This window comes from Photinus pyralis, unplaced genomic scaffold (genome assembly GCF_008802855.1).
Source record: "Photinus pyralis isolate 1611_PpyrPB1 unplaced genomic scaffold, Ppyr1.3 Ppyr1.4_LG4, whole genome shotgun sequence".
Classification (NCBI taxonomy): Eukaryota; Metazoa; Arthropoda; class Insecta; order Coleoptera; family Lampyridae; genus Photinus; species Photinus pyralis.
In genome coordinates this window covers 15,913,917-15,937,725 of record NW_022170511.1, presented here as the reverse complement: position 1 = coordinate 15,937,725, position 23,809 = coordinate 15,913,917, and the positions used below count along the sequence as shown (strand labels likewise).

General features: G+C 36.2%; 2 protein-coding genes, 6 long non-coding RNA genes and 1 pseudogene across 8 annotated transcripts in view; 5 read left to right on the top strand and 4 right to left on the bottom strand.

Annotated features, from left to right (window-relative positions):
* The window catches only part of LOC116167747, a 53,216-nt gene extending 35,217 nt beyond the window's left edge, over positions 1-17,999 (bottom strand). Inside the window, exon 1 of the mRNA XM_031483244.1 lies at positions 17,947-17,999. Within this exon, the coding sequence (XP_031339104.1) occupies positions 17,947-17,960 (14 nt within the window). The 5' untranslated portion in view covers positions 17,961-17,999. The remainder of the gene's footprint in view (positions 1-17,946) is intronic.
* LOC116167757 lies at positions 763-1,242 on the top strand. Its single transcript, XR_004144639.1, has 2 exons — positions 763-882; positions 951-1,242. It is a non-coding gene; the product is annotated as an uncharacterized LOC116167757 (long non-coding RNA).
* LOC116167750 lies at positions 4,137-4,504 on the top strand. Its single transcript, XR_004144633.1, has 2 exons — positions 4,137-4,297; positions 4,355-4,504. It is a non-coding gene; the product is annotated as an uncharacterized LOC116167750 (long non-coding RNA).
* Positions 6,775-8,053, top strand: LOC116167746 (myb/SANT-like DNA-binding domain-containing protein 3). Its single transcript, XM_031483241.1, has 3 exons — positions 6,775-7,494; positions 7,582-7,737; positions 7,791-8,053. Exons 1-3 carry the CDS (start codon positions 6,994-6,996, stop codon positions 8,025-8,027), a joined length of 894 nt encoding a protein of 297 aa, XP_031339101.1. The 5' UTR covers positions 6,775-6,993; the 3' UTR covers positions 8,028-8,053.
* LOC116167744 lies at positions 8,104-9,429 on the bottom strand (annotated as a pseudogene).
* LOC116167755 lies at positions 11,045-11,524 on the top strand. The gene is made up of 2 exons (XR_004144637.1): positions 11,045-11,164; positions 11,233-11,524. It is a non-coding gene; the product is annotated as an uncharacterized LOC116167755 (long non-coding RNA).
* Positions 14,601-15,078, top strand: LOC116167754. The gene is made up of 2 exons (XR_004144636.1): positions 14,601-14,748; positions 14,808-15,078. It is a non-coding gene; the product is annotated as an uncharacterized LOC116167754 (long non-coding RNA).
* Positions 16,589-17,084, bottom strand: LOC116167758. The gene is made up of 3 exons (XR_004144640.1): positions 16,943-17,084; positions 16,855-16,884; positions 16,589-16,794 (listed from the first exon to the last, which is right to left on the bottom strand). It is a non-coding gene; the product is annotated as an uncharacterized LOC116167758 (long non-coding RNA).
* A 4,370-nt stretch (positions 18,000-22,369) lies between the features above and the next one.
* LOC116169861 lies at positions 22,370-22,715 on the bottom strand. The gene is made up of 2 exons (XR_004145098.1): positions 22,597-22,715; positions 22,370-22,532 (listed from the first exon to the last, which is right to left on the bottom strand). It is a non-coding gene; the product is annotated as an uncharacterized LOC116169861 (long non-coding RNA).
* Between the last annotated feature and the right edge of the window lie 1,094 nt (positions 22,716-23,809).

Below are 23,809 nucleotides of genomic sequence, written 5' to 3'. Positions count from 1 at the left end.
TTAATACCGCCCCCTACCGACAAAAACTGATCAATTTGAACCACGCATTGACCGAAAAACGCCCAGAATGGGCTCGAAGACACGGCAAAGTCATTCTGCTTCATGACAACGCTCTTGCACATTCAGCCAAGGTGGTCAAAGAATCGATTTCTTCACTTGGTTGGGAACCTTTACCCCACCCGCCGTATTCACCAGACTTGGCGCCTTCTGACTATCACCTCTCCTCATCGATGGGACACGCACTAGCTGAGCCACACTTCAAGACTTTCGAGGATGTGCAAAAATGGCTCGATGAATGGATGTCAATAAAAGATGAGCCTTTCTTTTGGAATGGTATCCACAAATTGCCCGAGAGATGGATAAAATGTGTAGAAAGCGAGGGCCGATACTTTGAATAAAAAATCTTTTGCCATTGTTGTGAAATATTTGCTTATTTTTCATGAAAAAAACGTCATTTTAAACTTGCAGACCTTAATTTTAGCCATTTAGTTATTACCAATATCATTTGCTTTTATAATGCATTTACAAAATGCAACACGATGGTTAATTCCGTAGTTGTAGAAATTCGCTTAGCACATCCTCCATCCAAAATCATAACTCCATATCAAAAATGACCTGTCACATTATTATTAATCCTTTTCAGTGGACGATTTTTTTGGTATTTCCCAAACTAAAAACGGATCCGATTACAGTTATCTTTGGATCTGACGTCGACCATATTTGGGTATAAGTAGTGGATGAAGCAAATCCTCAAACATTGTCTGTAAGACTCCTAACAAGTAACAATGAATTCTAAATTGTTCATTTTTGCCATATTAGCAGCTGCTTTGCTGGTATCTATATCCGCAGCACCGGCAATGAAGAAAGGAGACATCGTAGTTGGTAAGTGATTTGATCCTGGATTTGATTATTATATCTACTTAACTTGACGCTTTTACCATCCATTTCAGTTGTGGGTCGGAAGCGGCGCGACGTTAGTTGCTTTGAAGTTTCTGATGGATCTGTCGAACCAAACGGTCCTGGTTGCCAACAAATTGAGGTTCGCAGAAAGCCAACGTAATGCGGAAGTTGCGTGTTCACCAACGTTGCAAATTTTGTCAGAGTACCTACTTCAGTATGTAATAGTTCGGCCCTTCGATTTACTATAATATAACAACCAACCTTAATTGCAAAGTGTACCAATACCAATTTGTTGTATTCTATAATACCTACCCTCTAAATAATAAAAAATTTGAAAAATGACATTAGTGCCGTTGATTTGCCAATCGCATTTGTGTTGTGCGACATGAGGTCGCATAAGTAGGTAGTCAAAATATATTTATAGTAGTTATCATCACAGACTACTTGATTAAAATATAAAAACCGTTAATTATAACTGGTATCTTATTTTCAATCTTATGCTATATGATAGCTCGTTGAAAAGAGAATTAAAAAATCCATCAAATAATCTAAAAATCCAACATGGCGCCTATTTACCTTTAGGAAGTTGGTAAATGTTCCTCAAAAGTAGCTATCTTGAATTTTTTTTTGACATCAATTCTAAATTAAGTGTATCGAAGACAGTTTATATAAAACTTTTTTTTATACCTCTTATACTTTCGATGACATAAGAAATTCAAGGAAATGACAAATTTTAGTTTTTTTGAATTTACGTCCAACCTATGCGACATTTTGAATTTCCATAAGGAAATTTTAAATAAGCATCTAAAACTTGAAAACATTGCCCTCTTAACCAATTATCTATCTTTAATAATAAGAAAGTTACCCACGCTATCTGGGACATACTGTATATTGTATATATAATATAATTGAGGTTGCTCTAATGTGTTTAGAAAACGCGATAATTGTTGTTATGGTTTTGTAGAATATCTTATCGATACTTTATGGGTTTTACTGCATATAAAAACATCATCGCAATGAAAGTGACCTGTGATAATATAATGTAATCGCTAGATATTCTTCTATTTTTCCAAAACAAACAAGTAAATATATGGACATTGTCACTGGATAGAGCGGACGAAGCAATATGTGGTCCTTTCGATAAGGTGAACTTCCACTTCGTGTTAATTTTTCAGATGCATGCTAGATCAAGAAACTGGCAATGGGCACAAATGAAGACCCTGATCGCTATAGATACATCTATCCTTCCTAGCCACAAAGCGCCGGAACGCTTCTATAAAGCAATTTCATTGCTAACTTTAAGGTTGCGCCGGACTGAAAATTATCCTGCGTAGTCAAGCAAAATGGCGGAAGAAGTTGTAACATTTTAAATAAAGGTACAGTGTTGTGTCATTACTGGAAGGTATGACACTCCTACAATTAAAGCAGCGCATGCCATTAGATATGATGCATATAGGTACATGGTACTACAACTGTGTAGGATGATGCATATATGACGTCCAATAACGTCGATCGATTTTGACAAGAATGGGAATATTTTGATTATTTATACTTCGAAAGTCACACATTATTAACGAGCTTCTAGCGAAATTATAATTTTGGGGTGTCTGTCCGTCTGTCCGTTAGCACGATATCTCGATAACGAATGGACCAATTACGATGAAATTTTGTAGATGGATTCTTTATCAAATTTGTAGATCGAAGTTCGTGAATTGGCAAAAGTAACATCAGGTTTAAAATTTGGTTTTGCACATGCTACAGCCATACCCAGGAGCTCGTTTGCTATATTTGTTTAATTTATTTTTCTGGATAAACTTATATCATATTTTCAATATAAGTACGAGGCATGTTTTTAAAGTAAGTCTCGTTTTTAGATAAAAAACCAACACGTAAACGTTTTTCAAAATACCTTTATACCTAATCAATCGTATCCCCAGAAACCAGTATGAAAAATATAACTCACGTCTGCGTGGACTCGAAATTTAGCAAACTTGCCGATTCCTATATCGTAGAAATTCAGATTTCTCTGATTTTCGTCAAATTCTCACAGTTGCCAGTATAGGAAATTATATGAATGAAGCGCTTTCAGATAAGAAGCTAATGTGCTAGCAGATAAGATTCACAACGCCACAGTGTTACCGGTTCTAAAGAAAATAAGTGAGATTCTTTATCGCGAAAGTTGAAGTTAATTGCCAAATTACAAAGGAAACCGGTGCCATCAATTCGATGAAATTATTGTCGTGTATACAGTTAAATCCATTGTGAGTTTCCATTACGAGTAAAACTATTATAAACTGGCTTATTTATGCAAAAGAGAAACTTCGTTGGATCAATCGACAGGTTGACTGATTTATTTTCAACCGCGAATATTGTGCAAATGTGTTCATAATGCACGAGCGGACATTTTCGTTTTGTTATTTGATCATCGTAATCGCGTTTAAAGAATTTTTTGCCATGAAAGGTTGTGGTCAAAAGTACAGAACGTTACACTGCGTTTATACTACGAGTTTAAAAATGAGTTGATGTCGAGTCACCTTTGGAATTTTTGTTTACATGGGAAATCGAACTTAACTTCAAAAGGCGTCTCGACCGTGACTCACATTTGATCGCCTGTTACTTGTCACGATTACAAAGGAGTTTATGAACAAATTTTTGCACTTCCTTTACTTATAAGTGAAAATAAGATTCTGGATTACCGGTAAAAAGTGTAAAGACGATTATTTAGTGCTTTTGCTAACTTTTAAAACCCTAAACATACAAGGGGGAATTTAACTTCAGTAAAAAATAACGATTTTGCAAAATTTCTTTTTTTTTCCGGATATCTCCGAAAGTAGTCGCAATTTTTTCAGTTTTAAACAACTTTTTGGTATATAATCCTACGCATTTAGTGATTGCTACTAGCTTTCCATAAATACTTGCAAATTCCAAACCCCTGTGTATTTGCAGAACTTTGCTTGTAGAAATTCAGTGCATCTCAGGATGGCCGGTGTTCGTTATATGCATTATCGGTTGTCAAACAAATGCATTTACAAAATCGAGCACGATGGTTATTACGGTACGTTCGTACTTATTTTGGGTTTTCCTTTTATCTAAAAGCATAATTCCATAACAAAAATAACCCGTGACATTATAATATAATCGCCATAGTCGCAATCAGTAAGTCCTTCTTCTGGACTTTCCGAAACTAAAAAATGTGCTGATTGTTTTTATCTTTGGATCTGACGTCGGTCATATTTGAGTATAAGTAGCGGACGAAGCAAATCTTCAAACATTGTCTGTAAAGCAACGATTACTAACAATATGAATTCTAAATTGTTCATTTTTGCCATATTGGCAGCTGTTTTGTTGGTATCCGTATCCGCAGCACCAGCAATGAAAAAAGGTGACATCGTAGTAGGTAAGGGATTTGATTAATATATCAACAGGAATTTTATTCTTTTCTCATCTTTTTCAGTTGTGGGTCGCAAACGCCGCGACGTTAGTTGCTTCGAAGTTTCTGATGGATCTGTCGAACCAAATGGTCCTGGTTGTGACCAAATTGAAGTTCATCGAAAGCTAACATAATGCGGAAGTTGTGTGTTAACCAACATTGCAAAGTTAGACAGAGTTAACCAGTTCAGTCTTAATTAGTTCGGCCCTTAGGTTTACTATAACAAAATGTATACTAAATTGTTGTAATCTATAATACCTTCGAAATAAATAAAAAATTGTAAAAATGACATTAGTGCCGATGTATATGCCATCAATCGCCCCTATTCAGATTTGCTCCATCCTGGGGTAGGATTTTGACAAAAAGTCAAAATAAACATACCAAAACCTAGATACACGCATTAGTTAGTGTTACGGTTACGGAGGTGTAGGTGTGGGTGTGCACGTATTTCCAGAATACCTACCGTAGCTAAGACTACTATACAGTCATCTTGACAAACAGGACCCAGCGATTTTATGGGGTATAATGTAGGGTATAATTCTTTTCAATATCTTTAATCTTTAAATTAATCGTTTTTTTTGTATCGGTTCAAATATCATCCGAAAAAAATAAAAACGAAATCGAAAAACTTCGATTTTTCTGGCACATCTTCTGAAGTAACCAAAATTTTCTGGTTTTCTTTAAAACATGACAATAACTCTTTAATTGTGCAACTTCTCTCTAATTTGATCATCGCCGTATCTTTTACGGTTTTGGAGATCCCCATCATATGGTGCCGGCTATGTCTATTTTCAATATAGTTGCCATTCGGTTCACAACTAACGGAAGGATCAAAAGGGCCTTGTTTATTTTTTGGCTGATATGGCCAATTCACGAACTATGGTCTACAAATTTAATAAAGAATCCGTCTGCAAAAGTTCATTGTAATTGGTTCAGCCCGGTTGGACGTGAAAAACTCGACGCTAAAAACGTAAAAGTAGAAGTAAAACTGATGCATATAAAAGGTGTGACTCAACTTTTGGTATTGCCATAGAGGAGATCTGTTTTTCCAGTTTTTGGCGATTTTCTCGAAGTTTTTCTATAGGAATAATATTTTTAAATTTTTGTTTATGTCTCCCTACAATTTTTTTACCCCCGCACCTCTGTGCAATGAAAAAAAATAGATTTTTCATTCCAATGAAACAGAGGTGTTTTTTTTCAGAAATTGTGAGATCTTGGAATCGGTTCAACTTTACGGTCCCTTTTTTTAATAACACAAAAATAAAAATAAAAAACGAAAAAATCAGTTTTTCCGGTTTTTCTAGGAAATTTGGAGGTTATGTGAAAATAGTGCAGACACAAAAGTTGTTCACTTTTTATTCTCTATAACTTTTGTCTTGACTATTTTCGTCTAAAATTAATAGTTTTGCCACAATTTCCAAAACACCACTTTCCACCCCTTTCAACCCCCGGGATTTCCCCCGCGGAAAAATTCAGCTGTTTTAATTATTTTTCCACAATTTCTAATCATTAATCTGCCTGAAAAAACCCGGTTTTGCTCGGTAACTAATTTTTTTAAAATAAATTATTTTAGAGCTACCTATTAAGCCTGGACTATTTATCTTTGGGCTGGCGTCATTCTTGTACTGCACGGAATTTGTCGGGATCCACTGTCACGTAATTCTCCAAAACTAGATGGTCAAGGCAGTTGACCTCCTTTTGAAAAAAGCAACACGTCTTTGTACTAAGTTGGCACCGCGCAACATCATGAACACATGACAGATTCTGACAGATTTCCTTCGTTTCTACCTGTACACAGGTATGGTTGATGTTACATGATAAGATAAAGCACAGTCACGTTCTTGTTTTTGGCTGGGAGAATCCACAATCACAAAAGATGTCACAGGTCATCTTCATTGCGATTAGGTATGTGTTTACAGGAAAACCCAAAAAGTATCAAACAGATTTTCCACAATACCATAACAACCACACTATCATGTCTTCTACGATTTCGTTAAAATCAACAAGAATTGATGAAAGCCCTATCTAACACCTAAAGGGTCCTTTTAACACATGAGCTTGAAATCTTAAAGCACTACGCAAACAGAAAAACGCCTTTTGTGTATTTCAGGTGAAAGCTATTTAGAGTAAAAAGAAAATGTGCCCATGAGTTCGTAAAGAAGCTAGGTTGAATAAAAAATTCTACCTCCAAAATACTTACCTGCACTTCTGAGTTTTGCAGATACTGAGGAAGCGCAGGTTCTAATGGATAAAATACAGTAAAATGAAACATTTTAATCTACTTAGGTGCGCAAGTTTAAAATGTCGTTTTTTTGTCAAGAGATGGCGCTTTAAACCTAATGCGACATTTTGTTGGTAAGTCAGCTCGCTACAAAACGTAATGTCGCTTAGTCATTTACGACTTATGGCCATATGCACCGTTTTTTACCTAAGCTGAGCTTGTGTAAGCTCGCTTAAATCCTTAAGCCTTACTTGGATGTGATTTGTATGCACCACAGAAAATTAATCTAAGCTTCGTTAAGCGTTAAATATATTTGACAACATTGCGTATTTGTGCTTTTTAACCTCACTATTTTTCACATGTTTATAAGTTATACGACCTTTTGTATTTTTAACGTGTGTGCAAAGTATAATTTTACGAGTTCGCTAATTATTAACAAATCATGAGCAAAGAAAAAATTAGGGTGGCAAACTTTTCTAGTGCAGAGAAACTGCTTCTGTTAACGATAATTTCAGAAAAATATAGTAAAATACTAGAAGACAAAAAAACTGACCGCATGTCTGTCTCTCAAAAAGAGCAGGCATGGTCACAAATCGAAATAGACTTTAATGCTTCGTCTACTACAACGTTCCGAAACGCATCCTGTCTAAAGAAGTGTTACGAAAACAGGAAGAAAGAACTGCGTAAAACTGTAGCCAGTCATAAACGAGACGTCTTATTAACTGGTGGTGGGCCACCACCTAAGAAAAAGAAAGACGATGACGAAACATTGATTGATGATATACTGACATCAATCATGAATGAAAAGACTTTGGTAGGACTACAAAACCCATTTGATGACGATGTTGATGAAAACGCAATCCCACAACGTAATACTCAACAATTCGATACAGATACTGAGTTTGTGTTGGAGGTTGGCAGTGAATACACTTCACAAATTCAGGTAGGTTTTTACGATGATGGTTGTCATATCTGATCATTGTGTCTACCCTCAAAGTAAAGTACATTACTTACTTGCATTATATTTTAGACTGCACAGGGCGTCATGCCAGCATCCAACGTTATGAATTGGAAAAGGAGTACTCCAAATCAATTAAAACAACCAATAAGTGCAACACTTTGTGCCATTGCAAAAGATGAACAAATGGCACCACAACTAGACATCACCACACCTAATAGCTCTAAAGTAAGTTTTTAGAAAAGAAGAATTCATTTTAATCAAGCATTCATTTTGTGTAGGCGCGAACACCAAAACAGTGTAGCAGAAGAAGACCAACAACCGTCGTGAAAACGCTAACATTGTCTGACATTGCTAAGAAATACAATATATTACTTGATAAACGAATTTCTTTATTGGATGCACAACATAAACATATGGAAAAAGAAAATGAATTAATTCTCAAAAAGCATCAACTAGAAATTGCTTTGTTAACTAGGAAATTGAAAAGAGATGAAGAGCTTGACACTGAAAATTAGTAATTATCTGTTTTATACTTATAGTAATATAGGTAACAATAATATTATAAACTGGTACATACGTAAATGTGTTAAGTAACAAATACATATTTTATAACTGTGCAAAATAATTATTAACAATGTGTGTTCTGAAATCGTAATTAATATGTTGGGGTCCCTGTATAGCTTCAATCTGACCCTGCTGAATTAGATACTCCAGTTCCTCCGCATTTATGTCATTCGGAGGTGGTGGCATGTCTTCATGCATATTAATCGCGATGTTATGCAGAACTGCTGTTGCTACAATGACAGTTAAAGCGGTATCAATATGGCACCGAAGTCCGTAACACAGTGCTAGAAAACGTCTTTTCCATACACCATTTGTTCTTTCGATGCAATTCCGTGTGCGAATGTGCGACTCATTATATAATTGCTGTGCTGGTGTTGTTGGATTCAGAAGCGGTGTTAATAAGTATGCTTTAAGTGCATATCCACTGTCACCTTAAAACATTTTGACATAGTACAATGCACTTAACCTACAGTAGGTAGTGAAATTGAAATAAACGGTTACTTACCAAGAAGAATAGCAGTACCGAACTCCCCTGCCTCACACGACACCTTGTCCTCAAACGACTGTTATTAAATATTGTTGCATCATGTGCCGAACCTGGCCATCTGGCAACAACATTTATGATTTTTAGGGTACTGTCACACACTAATTGTACATTTATAGAAAAATAGGATTTTCTATTTCTGTACACTTCTCCATCTTCGCCACCTATACATTGAGATGTTTAGTTTTTTTAAACTATGTGCACTTACTTACCTGGAGAACGAATTTTTATAAGTGTTCCATCAACACATCCAATTACGCGAGGAAAGCGTGCTACCCTGTAAAAGCTATTTTGACTAGCAACTATTTCGTCTGGGGTCGAGGGCATCTTTATGAAGCGGTTTCGAAGACCAGCAATGACTTGTGAAACTTTTTTGATTACACGCGAGACAGTACCTTGGTTCATATGCATAAAATCTGCAATGTTAATTTGGTGGCTACTGCTGGCATAAAATAAAAGGGTTGTTAACAGTTGATTTATCGGTGATACACTGTTGTTCCTGAAACATTAGTAGTATTTTTAAATGTTCTTATATTAATCACCAAATCTGTAGTGCAATACCATCATGCAGCCGCAGTATTGCTATGGGATACTTACAAATCATTATCAAATTCCAACTGATCTTCGATAAGCTCCAGAAGTGATATAGTGGCCTGTTTTGTTAACCTGAATCTTCGAAAAAAATTCATATCGTCCATGCTTTCAATATAATTGGGTCTCTGGTATATTATACGAGGAAACCCATATTCGATAATATCCATGATATCCAGATCGTCATCTAAAACTATTTCGTCTTCGACTTCCATAACAAACAATAAGGAGAAAAATATGAGATTTGAGGTTATGCCTTCCAAAGCGTAGCTTAAACGAATTAAACCGCCAATGATGGAGGCTTAACGTTAAGCGAGCTTAGAGAGCATTTTTACACCGGTGCATAACAAATTAGTGATATAAGCGCGATTAAACATTAAGCTGGGCTTTTTATAGTACGGTGCATATGGCCATTAGTGGCATACTTCTTTTTCGTGTTAAACACGTCGACTTTTGTGCCAAATAAGCAGCATTTGCGGTAAGTGAAGATTTTTCTGTTCAATCAAAAGAAAAAGGCATCGGAAAGTCACCGAATTTTGGAAGAGACTTACGGCGATCGTACCCCAACCGTTAAGACCTGCGAACGCTGGTTTCAACGTTTCAAAGGTGGTGATTTCAATGTTATGGACAAAGAACGCGAAAATCGACCAAAGAAATTTGCAGACAACGAGTTACAAGCATTATTAGGCCAAGACCATACACAACACAACAAATGGTGGCGTCGTAGTGGAATGTAACTCGTCAAGCCATTTCCGATCGCCTAAATGCCATGAGAAAGATTCAAAAGGTTGGAAATGGGTTCCACACGAACTGAACGAACAACAAATAGAAAAGCGAAAAACTGTGTTTGAAATGCTGCATTTACCCCACGAAAGAAAGAGTTTTTCGCATCGGGCTGTAACTGGCGATGAAAAACGGGTGTATTTTGAGAATCCCAAACGCAAAAAATCAAGAGTAATGCCTAGAGAACCATCGATATCGTGTGCAAGACCGGGAAAAATACAATACTGTGTGTGTGGTGGGATCAGAAGGGAGTAGTGTACTACGAGCTTCTCAAACCCGGCGAAACAGTTAATACCGCCCCCTACCGACAAAAACTGATCAATTTGAACCACGCATTGATCGAAAAACGCCCAGAATGGGCTCGAAGACGCGGCAAAGTCATTCTGCTTCATGACAACGCTCCTGCACATTCAGCCAAGGTGGTCAAAGAATCGATTTCTTCACTTGGTTGGGAACCTTTACCCCACCCGCCGTATTCACCAGACTTGGCGCCTTCTGACTATCACCTCTTCTCATCGATGGGACATGTACTAGCTGAGCAACACTTCAAGACTTTCGAGGATGTGCAAAAATGGCTCGATGAATGGATGTCAATAAAAGATGAGCCTTTCTTTTGGAATGGTATCCACAAATTGCCCGAGAGATGGATAAAATGTGTAGAAAGCGAGGGCCGATACTTTGAATAAAAAATCTTTTGCCATTGTTGTGAAATATTTGCTTATTTTTCATGAAAAAAACGTCATTTTAAACTTGCAGACCTTAATCTTAGCCATTTAGTTATTACCAATATCATTTGCTTTTATAATGCATTTACAAAATGCAACACGATGGTTAATTCCGTAGTTGTAGAAATTCGCTTAGCACATCCTCCATCCAAAATCATAACTCCATATCAAAAATGACCTGTCACATTATTATTAATCCTTTTCAGTGGACGATTTTTTTGGTATTTCCCAAACTAAAAACGGATCCGATTACAGTTATCTTTGGATCTGACGTCGACCATATTTGGGTATAAGTAGTGGATGAAGCAAATCCTCAAACATTGTCTGTAAGACTCCTAACAAGTAACAATGAATTCTAAATTGTTCATTTTTGCCATATTAGCAGCTGCTTTGCTGGTATCTATATCCGCAGCACCGGCAATGAAGAAAGGAGACATCGTAGTTGGTAAGTGATTTGATCCTGGATTTGATTATTATATCTACTTAACTTGACGCTTTTACCATCCATTTCAGTTGTGGGTCGGAAGCGGCGCGACGTTAGTTGCTTTGAAGTTTCTGATGGATCTGTCGAACCAAACGGTCCTGGTTGCCAACAAATTGAGGTTCGCAGAAAGCCAACGTAATGCGGAAGTTGCGTGTTCACCAACGTTGCAAATTTTGTCAGAGTACCTACTTCAGTATGTAATAGTTCGGCCCTTCGATTTACTATAATATAACAACCAACCTTAATTGCAAAGTGTACCAATACCAATTTGTTGTATTCTATAATACCTACCCTCTAAATAATAAAAAATTTGAAAAATGACATTAGTGCCGTTGATTTGCCAATCGCATTTGTGTTGTGCGACATGAGGTCGCATAAGTAGGTAGTCAAAATATATTTATAGTAGTTATACATAATATACATATACATAATAATAAGTTCAAACTCGCCATTGAGACGTACCAAACAAACCTTTGGTACCAACGGTTCTACAATGGGGAAGCTATCCTAATATTGTAATCGATGTTTTAACCAAATGGGTAGATATAAAACCATAGCCTATAACATCGTCAACCATGAGTCAATCTTTCAAGAACATTTACACAAAGGACGGGATACATTACCTATACTAAGTGACTATGTCTTTATTGTCCTTTCCTGCCGCGCAAGATTTATAAGATACACAGAATAGATCAAACAAACAAAACATAGGAAAAGATAATCTTGAAGCGCAGTTCAAAATATTTTTGTTTTTCCACTGAACCTCAGTTACAAAAGTGGACATAATATCATAAAAAAATAGGTATAAGAATACAAAAAAAAAATTAAATTAAAATAAAACAATTTTCATTAAAGATTCATAAACACCTACATGAATATATAGTTCAGTTATTCTACGAAATATATAAAAAATAAACCGATACAACGAAATATCGAAGGATCCTCAGTATTACAATTACTTTTAACATTGAATAAGTTACTTATTCAACGCTTTTAATGACAATCTTACATAATGCATTTTATAGTTGCATCAAATTCATTTCTTGGTCATAATGCTCTTATGCCCGGTTTCACAAACGATGATTAAGGTTAATCAATGATTAAAAATATTAGATTGTTAGCAACCTTGGATAATACGCTCATTTGTTTTCCATTGTAATATTTTTCATCAGTGATTAACCTTAATCATCGTTTGTGAAACCGGGCATTAATCTTATTCCCAACGATATCAGTGCAAGAATAACGATTTTGACATGTTTTGATCAAAATCCGTGTGATCGCCAAAAATAGATCAAATTCATGTTTTGGTCATTGAGATAATGCTCTTGGCCTTTTTCCCAACGATCTTGGTGCATAAATAACGGTTTTGACATGTGTTGACAAAAATCCATGCAGTCGCCAAAAATAGATCAAATTTATGTTTTGGTCATTGAGATAATGCTCTTAGTCTTTTTCCCAACGATTTTGGTGCATAAATAACGAAGAACACACACGTGCGGTTATCAAATATGCATGTGATGTACTCTTTCAGCATCAAGATAATGCGTTTGAAAGCTTTTAAAACTACAAATTCATGTGTAAAAAACAATTTTGGATACATTTTGCTCTAAAACTTTTTACCTATACCACAGAGAAGAGTTATATTGAGTTGTTACACATCTAAGAGTCATAGGGAATAATCTAGCGAAAGTCCGAACTCGATACATGACCTAGGGAATGAAATATGTTGATTTTTATTATATTGAGCCCGCAGTTTTTCCTGTTCGCGATTTACTCGAAGTCCTATAACTTGTGTTTCTGTTGAACCAGCTTCCTGAAAATCGGAAGCGTCCGTCCTTAATGTCCAAAGTACCCGTACACGAAATTTCAACACAATCGGTCACTTTTAAAAAGAGTGAGAGCGCACACGGAACAACAAAAATGAAGCGAAATTTCGTAAGCCAAGATAATGTCCAATTCAGTTGTACGTACAATTGCTTTCTATGAGGATCCCCAAAAAATGGCTTGTAAAATTTCCTCTGGTGCTGGCGGGGCTGTGTTCCTTACTGGGCGTCCATCGTCACCTCTTTTCCAGTCCCATTCTGCTGAAAGGAGTAATTTCTCCGGCCACTGCTAAACTTGGAAATGTTACAAGCTAAAGTGTTTTGTGGCCGCACTTTTCCGATTTTTTTCCGGCAACCCACAATTTTCGACATATAGCCAAAAAACCGCAAAACTGTACCTTCAACCTCCCCTCCCTCCCACTGGCAGTACCGAAATCGTTCGAGACTTGATTACACAATCATCAGGGGGCATTCAACCACACACTACCGAAAAAATTGGAACTGCGTGAATTATTTTCTCTATTTACCTTTTTCTGGCATACTCGTTGAATGACTGGACTAATAAGAACATAAAAATCTCGTTTCAGAGTGTTTTGTAACCGCATTCCTCCGAAACGGATCCATCGATAATAATTTTTTGTGTATGTTTGGTAGGTACAAGAATATGTCGTAAAGTATACCTATTTCATACCGCCTGGTGATAATATAGTCCCATCCAAGAAGCCGAACTTTCCCAAAGGTGGTATTAAGTTCGCGGGATCTACTAGTTACATTATAAAGGTTTTGACGCGTACAGCATTTTTCGACTTTGGTTTTTGCAGTACATGTAATTTTTGCGGATTTCCTTCGTTCTTACTTGCACACAGATATGATTGATGTAATATGCTAAAATCAAGCACAGTCGAATTCTTTTTTGGGCTTGAGAGAAACCACAATTGCAAAAGATGTCACAGGTCACCTTTATCGCGACTATGTTATTACAGGAAAATCCAAAAATTATCAAAAAGATTTTCCACAATACAGTAACCGGTTTAACACAGGAGCTTTGAGATAGCAATTACTTATCAAAAACTCAGTTTTTGAAAATTCTAAGTCTTTTTAGAGGGCCATCGAACACTTTGGAATCTTAAAGCACCTTTTAACTACGCAAAGAAAGCAGCGCGTTCTGCACATTTCAGATAAAAGCTATTTACCTACACAAGAAAATGTGCCCATTTCGGTACTCATGAGTGGATAGAGAAACTGAGTTGAATATTAAATTCTACACCCAAAAGACCTGCGCCTGCATTTCCGAAGTCTAATCCAAAAATACAATAACATAAAACAACATTTTAATCTAACCTTAGACATTTCGTTGTTACCAAAATCATTTGTCTTTACAACACGATAGTTAATGCCGTAGTTACAGAAATTCGCTTCGTACAACCTCCATCCAAAAGCATAATTCTATATCAAAGATGACCTGTGACATTTAATATAATCCTTGTCAGTGGACGATTTTTTTAGTATTTCCCAAACTAAAAACTGATCCGATTACAGTTAACTTTGGATCTGACGTCGACCATATTTGGGTATAAGTAATTGACGGATCAAATCCTCAAACATTGTCTGTAAGATTCCTAGCAATGAATTCTAAATTGTTAATTTTTGCCATATTAGCGGCTGCTATGTTGGTATCTATATCCGCAGCACCAGCAATGAAGAAAGGAGACATCGTAGTTGGTAAGTGATTTTTGATTTATTATGTCAACAGAACTTTATGCTTTTTCCGTCCTTTTCAGTTGTGGGTCGGAAGCGCCGCGACGTTAGTTGCTTTGAAGTTTCTAATGGATCTGTCGAACCAAACGGTCCTGGTTGCCAACAAATTGAGGTTCACCGAAAGCTAACGTAATGCGGAAGTTTGTTTGCCAACATTGAAAATTTAGTTACGGTGAAGTATTTCAGTATTCAATAGTTGAGTCCTTAAGAATTTACTAAAACATTGCAATTATTGTATATCAATTTGTTATATTCTGTAATACCTTCTAAATAAATAACAAGTGGTCGCAAGAAGTAGGTAGTAAAATAGTATATTGAAAGACAAGTGTTACAATGCGACCCATTGTAATACGACTATCTTGTGGCACGAGTGGCGACGCGAAGCGTAGCCACGAGTGTCCGCAAGATAGGAGTATTACAATAAAGCATTGTAACACGCGTTTTTCATACTATTTTTTTTATTTCGGTGCTTTAATTTTAATTAAAAAAATCATTATCAGAAACTATAGGGAACATTAGAACTAACATGTTTTATGTTGGGAACACTTTTTATGCCGTTAAGTTTTAGGTTGGCAGCGTAGTAAGACTGACCTTTTGAAGTTCAAACATGGAAGTACCCAACGAAGTACCTACTTGTACTAACTAGTAACTGCCAACTTAAGAGATGAGTTACCAAAAAAAAACGACTATAATCACTGTCTTTGTACAACTGTTTTCGGCCGAAAACAGTTGTACAAAATCATCATTGTGACACCGAAATAGAAAAATATATTTATAGTAGTTATACATAATATAATAAACGTGTAAACAAATATAGAAGAGGAGCTCATGGGTGGGCTATATCATGTACAAAACCAAATTTTAAACCTGGTGTTAGTTTTGCTTTTCTTTAAAGTGTATATGAGTGAAATTTCATTTATTTGCTTCCATAATAAGAAAATTGGCACTGCCACCATGCATAACATAAAACCAAAGTGCCTATGTATCAAATTTTTTTAATGCTTTCATAAATAAGAAACTTCGTACTGTGCATGCGCAAAACCAAATTTTGAAACTGGCGCTACATTTGCTTTTATTCCAAACGGCTAAGTATCAAATTTCATTTAAATGCTTTCATAAATAAGAAAGTTCTCAATCCGGTTTGTAAATGGTCGAGATGCGAAAAGGGCACTGTGAATGTTGGTAGATTAGGCTCAACTTTTAGAATTGCGTTTTATATGGTTAAAGCTATAAGCATATTAAATTTCATACAATTCGGTTCATAACTCACGGAGATGTCAAAAGGGCCTTCCTTATTTTTTGGGATACATTGCCAATTCACAGACGGACAGACACCGCAAAATTATAAACTCGCTAGGAGCTTGTTAATAATGTGAATCAAATATAAATACGAGTAAGCGTCAAAACCAAAACATATCTAAATCCGTTAAAGAAAGAGCTAGTACCAAATACTCAATTCATTTCATAAAGGCCGTCTCTGGGATACCGTTGACCTTTTTATATTGTTCTTGAAGAGCGTTTTGGTCGTGATCGGAAACACTGGTTCTTGAAATTACTTTTTAACTAACACCAGTTAGCGCATAGATCGGCACAAAACCAGCACAAATTGATGTGTTAAGGACTTTTTGCCCAGTTCCAATTTTCAAGAACATGAATATGAGAAACTACTTGCAGATAAATTACCTTTTTTTTTGTTATTTTCATTTATTTACTGCGCCTCTTATGCATTATTATGTAATGTATATTTTACTTATTTGACCTCCCAGAAAAATCAGCAACAAATACTTGAAAGAATACAATGACACTTGTACCCTAGGTTTTATTATGGATTATAATAATGTGGTTTCATATTTTTAATGAAGTATTCAACTGTTCAGTGTCGGTTTACAAAACTTCCGGCTTACGTTAACTTTCGAACTTCGGTTTAGTGACAATCGTGACCAATTTCTTCCATCGATCCATGAGAAATGTCAAAGCACTTAGCGATGGCGCCACGGGTTTTGCGAATAACTGGAGAAAAAGTTATAGTGCACTTTTCGCTGTACCTATAGGTAATAACACGTCACTTACCAACTACGATTTTTCCATCTTTATCCATTGCTAATGCGGAAAAGAAAAAAAAACGTCATCATTTTGGTATAAGAATCAAATCACTTACTCACTACGGCGTTTGGCGCGGAAGATATGGACACAAATAATACAGCTGCTAAAATGGCAAAAATAAACACTTTAGAATTCATGGTTTGGGATCGTTGCGTTACAAGCAATGTTTGAAGTTTGAAGATTTTCTTCGTCCGCTACTTATATATATCAAAATTTAGTTGACGTCAGATTCAGAGATAATGACAATCAGAACATTTTTTTAGTTTCGGAAATTTTGGTTTCGGAAAAACCAAAAGAATGGCTTTCTGATTGCGATTATAGCTATTGCATTATAATGTCACGGGTTATTTTTGTTAAGGAATTATGTTTTCATATTGAGGAAAATCCATAAGAAGTGTCGAAAAGATTTTTAGCTTCCTAGCTCCAGCTAGGTGGCTGTTGCGATCACCGTTTTTTGTACATGATATTGTTTCATCAAATGTCGATGTTTTAGATCATTTTAAGCAACTTTTAAAGAATAAAATTTTTTTCCGTCTGTATGTATGTGCGTACGTACGTGCGTACGTTGGCAATTTTTCGAGATAATGGCTGGACGGATTTTGTTCAAATTTTGGATATGCATATTAGACATACGGAAACGAAAAATATCGGGCCCGATTTTTGAAAAAAAATTTTGGAGCGCCGGCGCCGCAACGACATCGAACTTTTTTTTTCAAATAGCAACCTGAACTTTTTATTAAGTTATTAGAAAGACCTTATTTTTCTGTGTACAACCTTCAAAAATTATGCTAGGTTTTATTACAAAAAAATTGAGAAAAAAATGGCAAAGTTAATAAACAAAAATATTTTTTTTGGCAAAACGGTTATTTTGATTTCGATAAAATTACATTAAAGGCCCAGTGAAGCATAAATTGTGACTACATTGAAATTAAAGATAATATTCTTAGAAACGCAACAAAAAAGATCCGGTGTCAGTGTCATGTCCCGTTTCCTAGTTACAGGGGTTTAAACTTTAAATATTTACTACGAATGCTGTGACGTCACCGCTCCCACACTTACCGGCTATTATACATTTGCAGTTGCGTATTATCTGATGTCTAGTCTAACGAGATATTACGTTCAAAAAGATCGATTAAAATCGCTGTGCATTCACGACTGCAGAGTTAGTAAAGGTGCGCTATGTAGGACCTGCGTATTCAACAGGGAGCGGTGACGTCACCGAATCGGTCGACGGAATTTTAAACGTGTGTTACGAGCGATCTACTGAACGTAGAAAGCCCGGATTTTTTTTGTACTTGTTTTTGTCGGGATAACTATTTATTGTTTTTTTCTTGTAAATTTAAATTTTTTACTTCACGGGGCCTTTAAGCATAAAGGATATTGTCAAAAACTTTTTTTCAATATATGAGTTTTTACCACCGTGACGTCATACAACTGTTTTTTTTCAAATAGTAACCCGTTTTAAAGTGGTTAGTCGTTCAAATAGGAGTATTAATGGCGAGCAACGTTACTTGACTGTAGACAATAAAATAATAAATTATTAGTAATAAACACAAACAAAATTAAAAAAAAGCGCTTGAAGTCGTAACACAACAACAATGAGTATTTAGGAAAGAATCTAAAGAATCTTAAAAATTATCGACTATCGCGATCTAATTAGAATTATTAATTTAAGGGGTAAACTTTTTTTTTGTACAAGTATAACAATGGAATTCGGAATAAACAAAAATAAATATGGGTACCATAAAAGTTACGATAGTTTTCAAGCAAGCATTTTTTGCATATCAGTTTCAGGTTTAACTGCATACACTAGACGAATTGAGGTGTGTAGCTGAGGGCGTATAGGGTCATTTCTTTTTTTATACTTTGTATTGAATATTCTTATTCTACATCAGAAAATAATAAACCTTCGTGGGAGACACATCATTTTTCGAAGACACTCTTGTAAAAGCGCTATTTCTGGATTGAGCTAGGAAGCTATTCTCTCAAGAATTTGGCACATTTTTAAACTACTGTAATGAGCATAGCACCACATTTTACAATTGTATTTCTAAGGTCTAATGTCATGCCTAACACTCAGAGGGGGAAAGTGCTTGCATTACATCCATCTTTATCAAACGACTCCATCTATTTAAACGTAACCGTGATGTGTGTTAAGTCTTTTTTTGCATACCTAGTGATTAAATTACCGGACTTTTTTGTCAAAAAATCGTATTTTCACGATGTTTACTTTTTCTTCTCTGTTTTTATTTTAATGATTTTATTAGACAGTGTTTATAAAGGACAATTTTAACAGATTCTAAAACAAGAACTATAACAAAACAAATAATTATTATTAATGATTACATTGATGAAAGTGATTATTAAATTAGGATTAGGACAGTTCTCATTTTTACTTATAACAAAACAATGTTTCTTTGGGGACACTGTTGTAGGAGTCTTGGTCTTCCAAATAAAGAGGTTCACTCATCGATGATCTTACAGCAGTCGAAGTTTTTCTGGTAATCGAGCAATTTCAATGACCAACCACCATGTCGTTTTAACTGTGTAATGTCAGCGCCAGAATCAGCTAATAACGTCGCAGATTAACGGCGAAAACAGCGCTCAGTGTAACACTCGATATTTGGAAGATTTAAGCTTTAGTTCCTTTCGTTGAGACCTTTTATTAGAGTACCATGAAGGATAAAACTAGTTCCACTCACCCCTCCCCTCCCCCTCCACCCCGTACTTTGATAAGAGGACAGAAAGAAGAGCAGTAGTTGGTAGAGAACGGTTCCTTTCGTTGAGACCTTTAATTAGAATACAATGAGAGATCATATTAATTTTTAACCCCCCCCCCCCCTCCTCAGGCCCCGTCGCTCACTGATCTCGAAAAAGAGTCGCACGGAAAAGTTAAGTTATAGTTTGTACAAACCAATTTATTTCGATGAGACCTTTCATTAAAATACCATGAAGGCTAGAACATGTGTTTACCCCCCTCCCCCATTTGCTAAAGTTTAACTGGGCACCACTAAAGCTTGCGTATGCAAAATCTGAGACCAATTGGTTGTCGTATGTAAAAGTTATGCACGTTTTACTTTCAAAAACAGCATCTCAGGAACTAATTCGTAGACAGCGAAATTTGATGGCCGTCTGGCACACCTTCAAGGTATAGGCTACCTACTGCAAAAAATTCCAGGACTCTAGGACCATTCCCCTAGACTAAAAGTAGTTCGAAACGGCAGAAGTGGGTCTGGACGGACGTCGGACGGACGGACAAAACGCAAACAATAGCACATTTTTCTTTATTCTTAAAAAATGCGCTAAAAATTATCATGCTTTATACTCGTATATGGAGGTCTTAATTTACGGTAGTTCTCAGCCATTTACTGATATCGGACAGAGCTGTAAACTATCTGGGATTATAATTCTTTGTAGTTGGAAAATTTTGAAAATTGACAATGATTTCTTTTAGCCCAAGAAAAGTTTAACTTTAACCGACTTTAACCATTCAGCGTATGTTAGTACCATGGTACAATAAGACAAGGTATGCCTATAGCTAAACGCAGATGACGTTTTTATCCTACGAGTAAAAAATAAGAGGAGAGAATATAACGGTGGTGGGAAATAGCATAACACGCGACGGAAGTCTTCAAAATATCACTTCCTTTGCGCTGGTCAGTTATGTCGGCTTGACTTATCATAAAACAGAAGAGACGATGTTAGTTTTGTTTTATTACACCACTGCCAATAATGACGCGTTTCTCCCCACTCTTCTCGCACTTTTATCACTTCCTTTTTGTCCATGTCCGTCAAGTCCCCTTTTAATGCAAGGTTCTCTCCTTTTATTTTTTACTCGTAGTTTTTATCCCAATGACGTCACAAGAATCACCGCCAAGTTTGAAAATGACATACACTTCATACTTGAATTAGAAGTGCCATTGCAATTACTCAATTAATTTGCTTGAGTAATCATACTGAATGCATTTAGATATAAATATAAGGCAACAGAGAAGCTAAACGTACCACTTAATATACTTATTTCAGAAATTTAATCAGCCTTTTAAGTTTTTTTTATTGCCGCTAGAGGTCTCGTCCTTATTTGAAAACGCTAATATAATTTTTACTTTTTTTCCTTACATATTTTATTGTAACTTTAAATATTTGTATTGATAACATGCAATAAATGATACTTTGTAAGTTTAATGTGAGAAACTTGACGCAGTTGACATGGATTGAACAAATCTTATCACATCACAGCAATGCTTATTGTATGCAGCCAACAGAAGCGCGATAGAGAGAGCGGTTGCACATTAGTTTTCCCCTCTCGCTCACTTGCAGTATCCGCATTGGCTTTTTAAAAACATGACAAATTGGGGGTGAACGACTCATTTCAGAAATCATGTGTAATACATAAAGTCACACAAAAATTGCCCAAGGAGTCGAAAGATGCAAAAATATACAGGGGGTTCTAATTCAAAAATTGCAGTTTCGTTGAAAATATTTTTATGTTATAGCCTTAAAAGTCTTTCGACATGCCCCGCCAATGAATACATGTGCGTTAATGACTCCACAACCTTCCACCCACGCGCTTCTGGCCCACCCTGTATACTTTGCTATTTTTCGTCCTTTAGACTTCACTCCATAGAAGCCTTTTAAGTATTAGTTTATTAGTTTCAACCTCGGTTTCAACTTATATTGAGGTCGCAGTAGGTAGATGTGGTAACTATCCTTCTCGCCTAATTAAAGTTATAGCCCAATCAAGAACAGCTTGGTAAAAATATGGCAATCTGAAAATTTCGAATTTGTTTCTGGCAAAAATAATGGGGAAAACAACGTTACAACAAAGTCTGCGAGGGGAATTCCTAAAATTGTGGTGTTAGACTAGAGGTCAAAGGACAGAGGATAAGCTGATTATGTTATTCAGTCGCTTTGCCAGACTGATTGGACGATATCAATAATATAAATACCGCTTGTGATTGGTTCTATAATTTGGTTGGTCTCTTATTGAATACCGGTTTATGGTAATGGTACATAAACAAAACTGTCTTGTCTAGTAAATAAAAATTCGATACAACTCAATACCGAACAATCCTTGAGATCATTTTTGAGCTGTAACTTTTTCCCCTGATAGTCTGTAATAGCGACCTTTGTTATATCCTTCATCTGTACCAATTTCCAAAGCGTACGTTTCTAAACAAAATTATTGTGCACACAGACAGACAGGCGGGCAGACAAACACTAGCCAGACAGTAATATACAAAATTGTAAATAAAACTATCTTGCCTTGTTTAGCGCTACTATAAATTAAAAATCCAATACAACTCAATACCGAAAACAATCCTCGGGATCATTTTTGGGTTGTAACTCGGGCTGTAACCCTTTGATCTGATTGTCTACAGGGGCTGCTAGTGCTCAACGGCAGCCTATTATGTAGCTCATTACCACTCTTTCACTCATTCACTCTCACATCCATGATGTCCATGATTAGGTATAGAAAATATTACGATTTAAAGTTTATTGTGGATTATAATAAAGTTATTATACATTTTCAATTGGTAACGAATTAAGGTCGATTTGACGGCATCCGTGACCATTTGGTTCCACAGATCCATGGGAAATGTCAAAGCATTTAATGTCGGCGTCTCGGCGTTTGCGACCAACAACTGAAGAAAAAAGAAAGAAAAATAATAGGTCCCTCTCGGTTCATATAATAAACAAGTCACTTACCAACTACGATGTCTCCTTTCTTCATTGCTGGTGCTGCGGATACAGACACCAACAAAGCAGTTGCCAATATGACAAAAATAAACAGTTTGGAATTCATTGTTTGGGATCGTTGTTTTACAGACAATGTTTGCAGATTTGCTTCGTTCGTTACTTATACCCGAAAACGGTTGACGTCAGATTCAAAGATAAAAACAATCAGAACATTCGGAAAATCCAAAAAATTATAATGTCATAGGTCATTTTAAGGAGTTATGTTTTCATATTGAGGAAAATCCAAGTGTCGGAACCATTTTCTGCAACTAACTTGGCAACTACGGTAACATCCACGAAATCCACATTTTACAAAAATGTATTTCTAACTACAGGCGTCATACCAACCACTCAGAAGGTGCTGCGGAGGTGGTGACGAAGGAATGAAGCGGTAGGTGAGGTTGAGAAGCGTACAAGTTAAATGTACCATCGTGTGTTACTTGTTCATTTCATTGCATAAATTAAAACTATCTCCTCACTTCCTTTTTAGAGTTTTTAAATTCATTACATGGCGTAGGTACTTTCTGCAACGCAAGCCCTATTGTCAGTGCCTCTAGATTCCCCCTAACAAAAAAGTCGCGATACCTCTGTAGGGGCGGGAAAGTATAACTGCAGAGGGCAGTGCGTATCGTAAGAGGGGACTAAGCAAGTCGGTGTCAACCTGGCGCTGGGGTCTGGAGTATAAAGGGTGGTGGAACAACAAGGGCTTTAATTTTACTGATTTTGACTTATTTCTCGACTGTGAAGGTTAGTGTCCTTACACCTAGCAGTACCAGAGGGCGTACCTAAGGACTACTCTCCAGGACGCTTAACTTTGAGTGCATATGAAAGGAGTATTCCTATGAAAATATTCTCATATCAGTTTCTTTTCTGCCTTTCTCAAGATAAAATTTAGTTCTTTTTTGGCGGCGAAAGTAAAGTAATTTTCATAGCAAAAGAACGCGCACTGTTTATGAGTCTGTCGTGATTCCTGTTCTCATTGGTGCAAAAAAAACGTGCGCATTGGAATTATGTCATTGAAAGTCACCTGTCTAGTGACAACGTAGAGAGTCGTGTTGGTTGGGGTGAGAAACGGAGTAATTATCTCACGAACCAATTCATCGGGTGTCACTCGAAAATATTTTCTAAACATGTTTGGTGGCAAATCAAAAACCATTCTCACAACTCTAAATCCATAGGATTG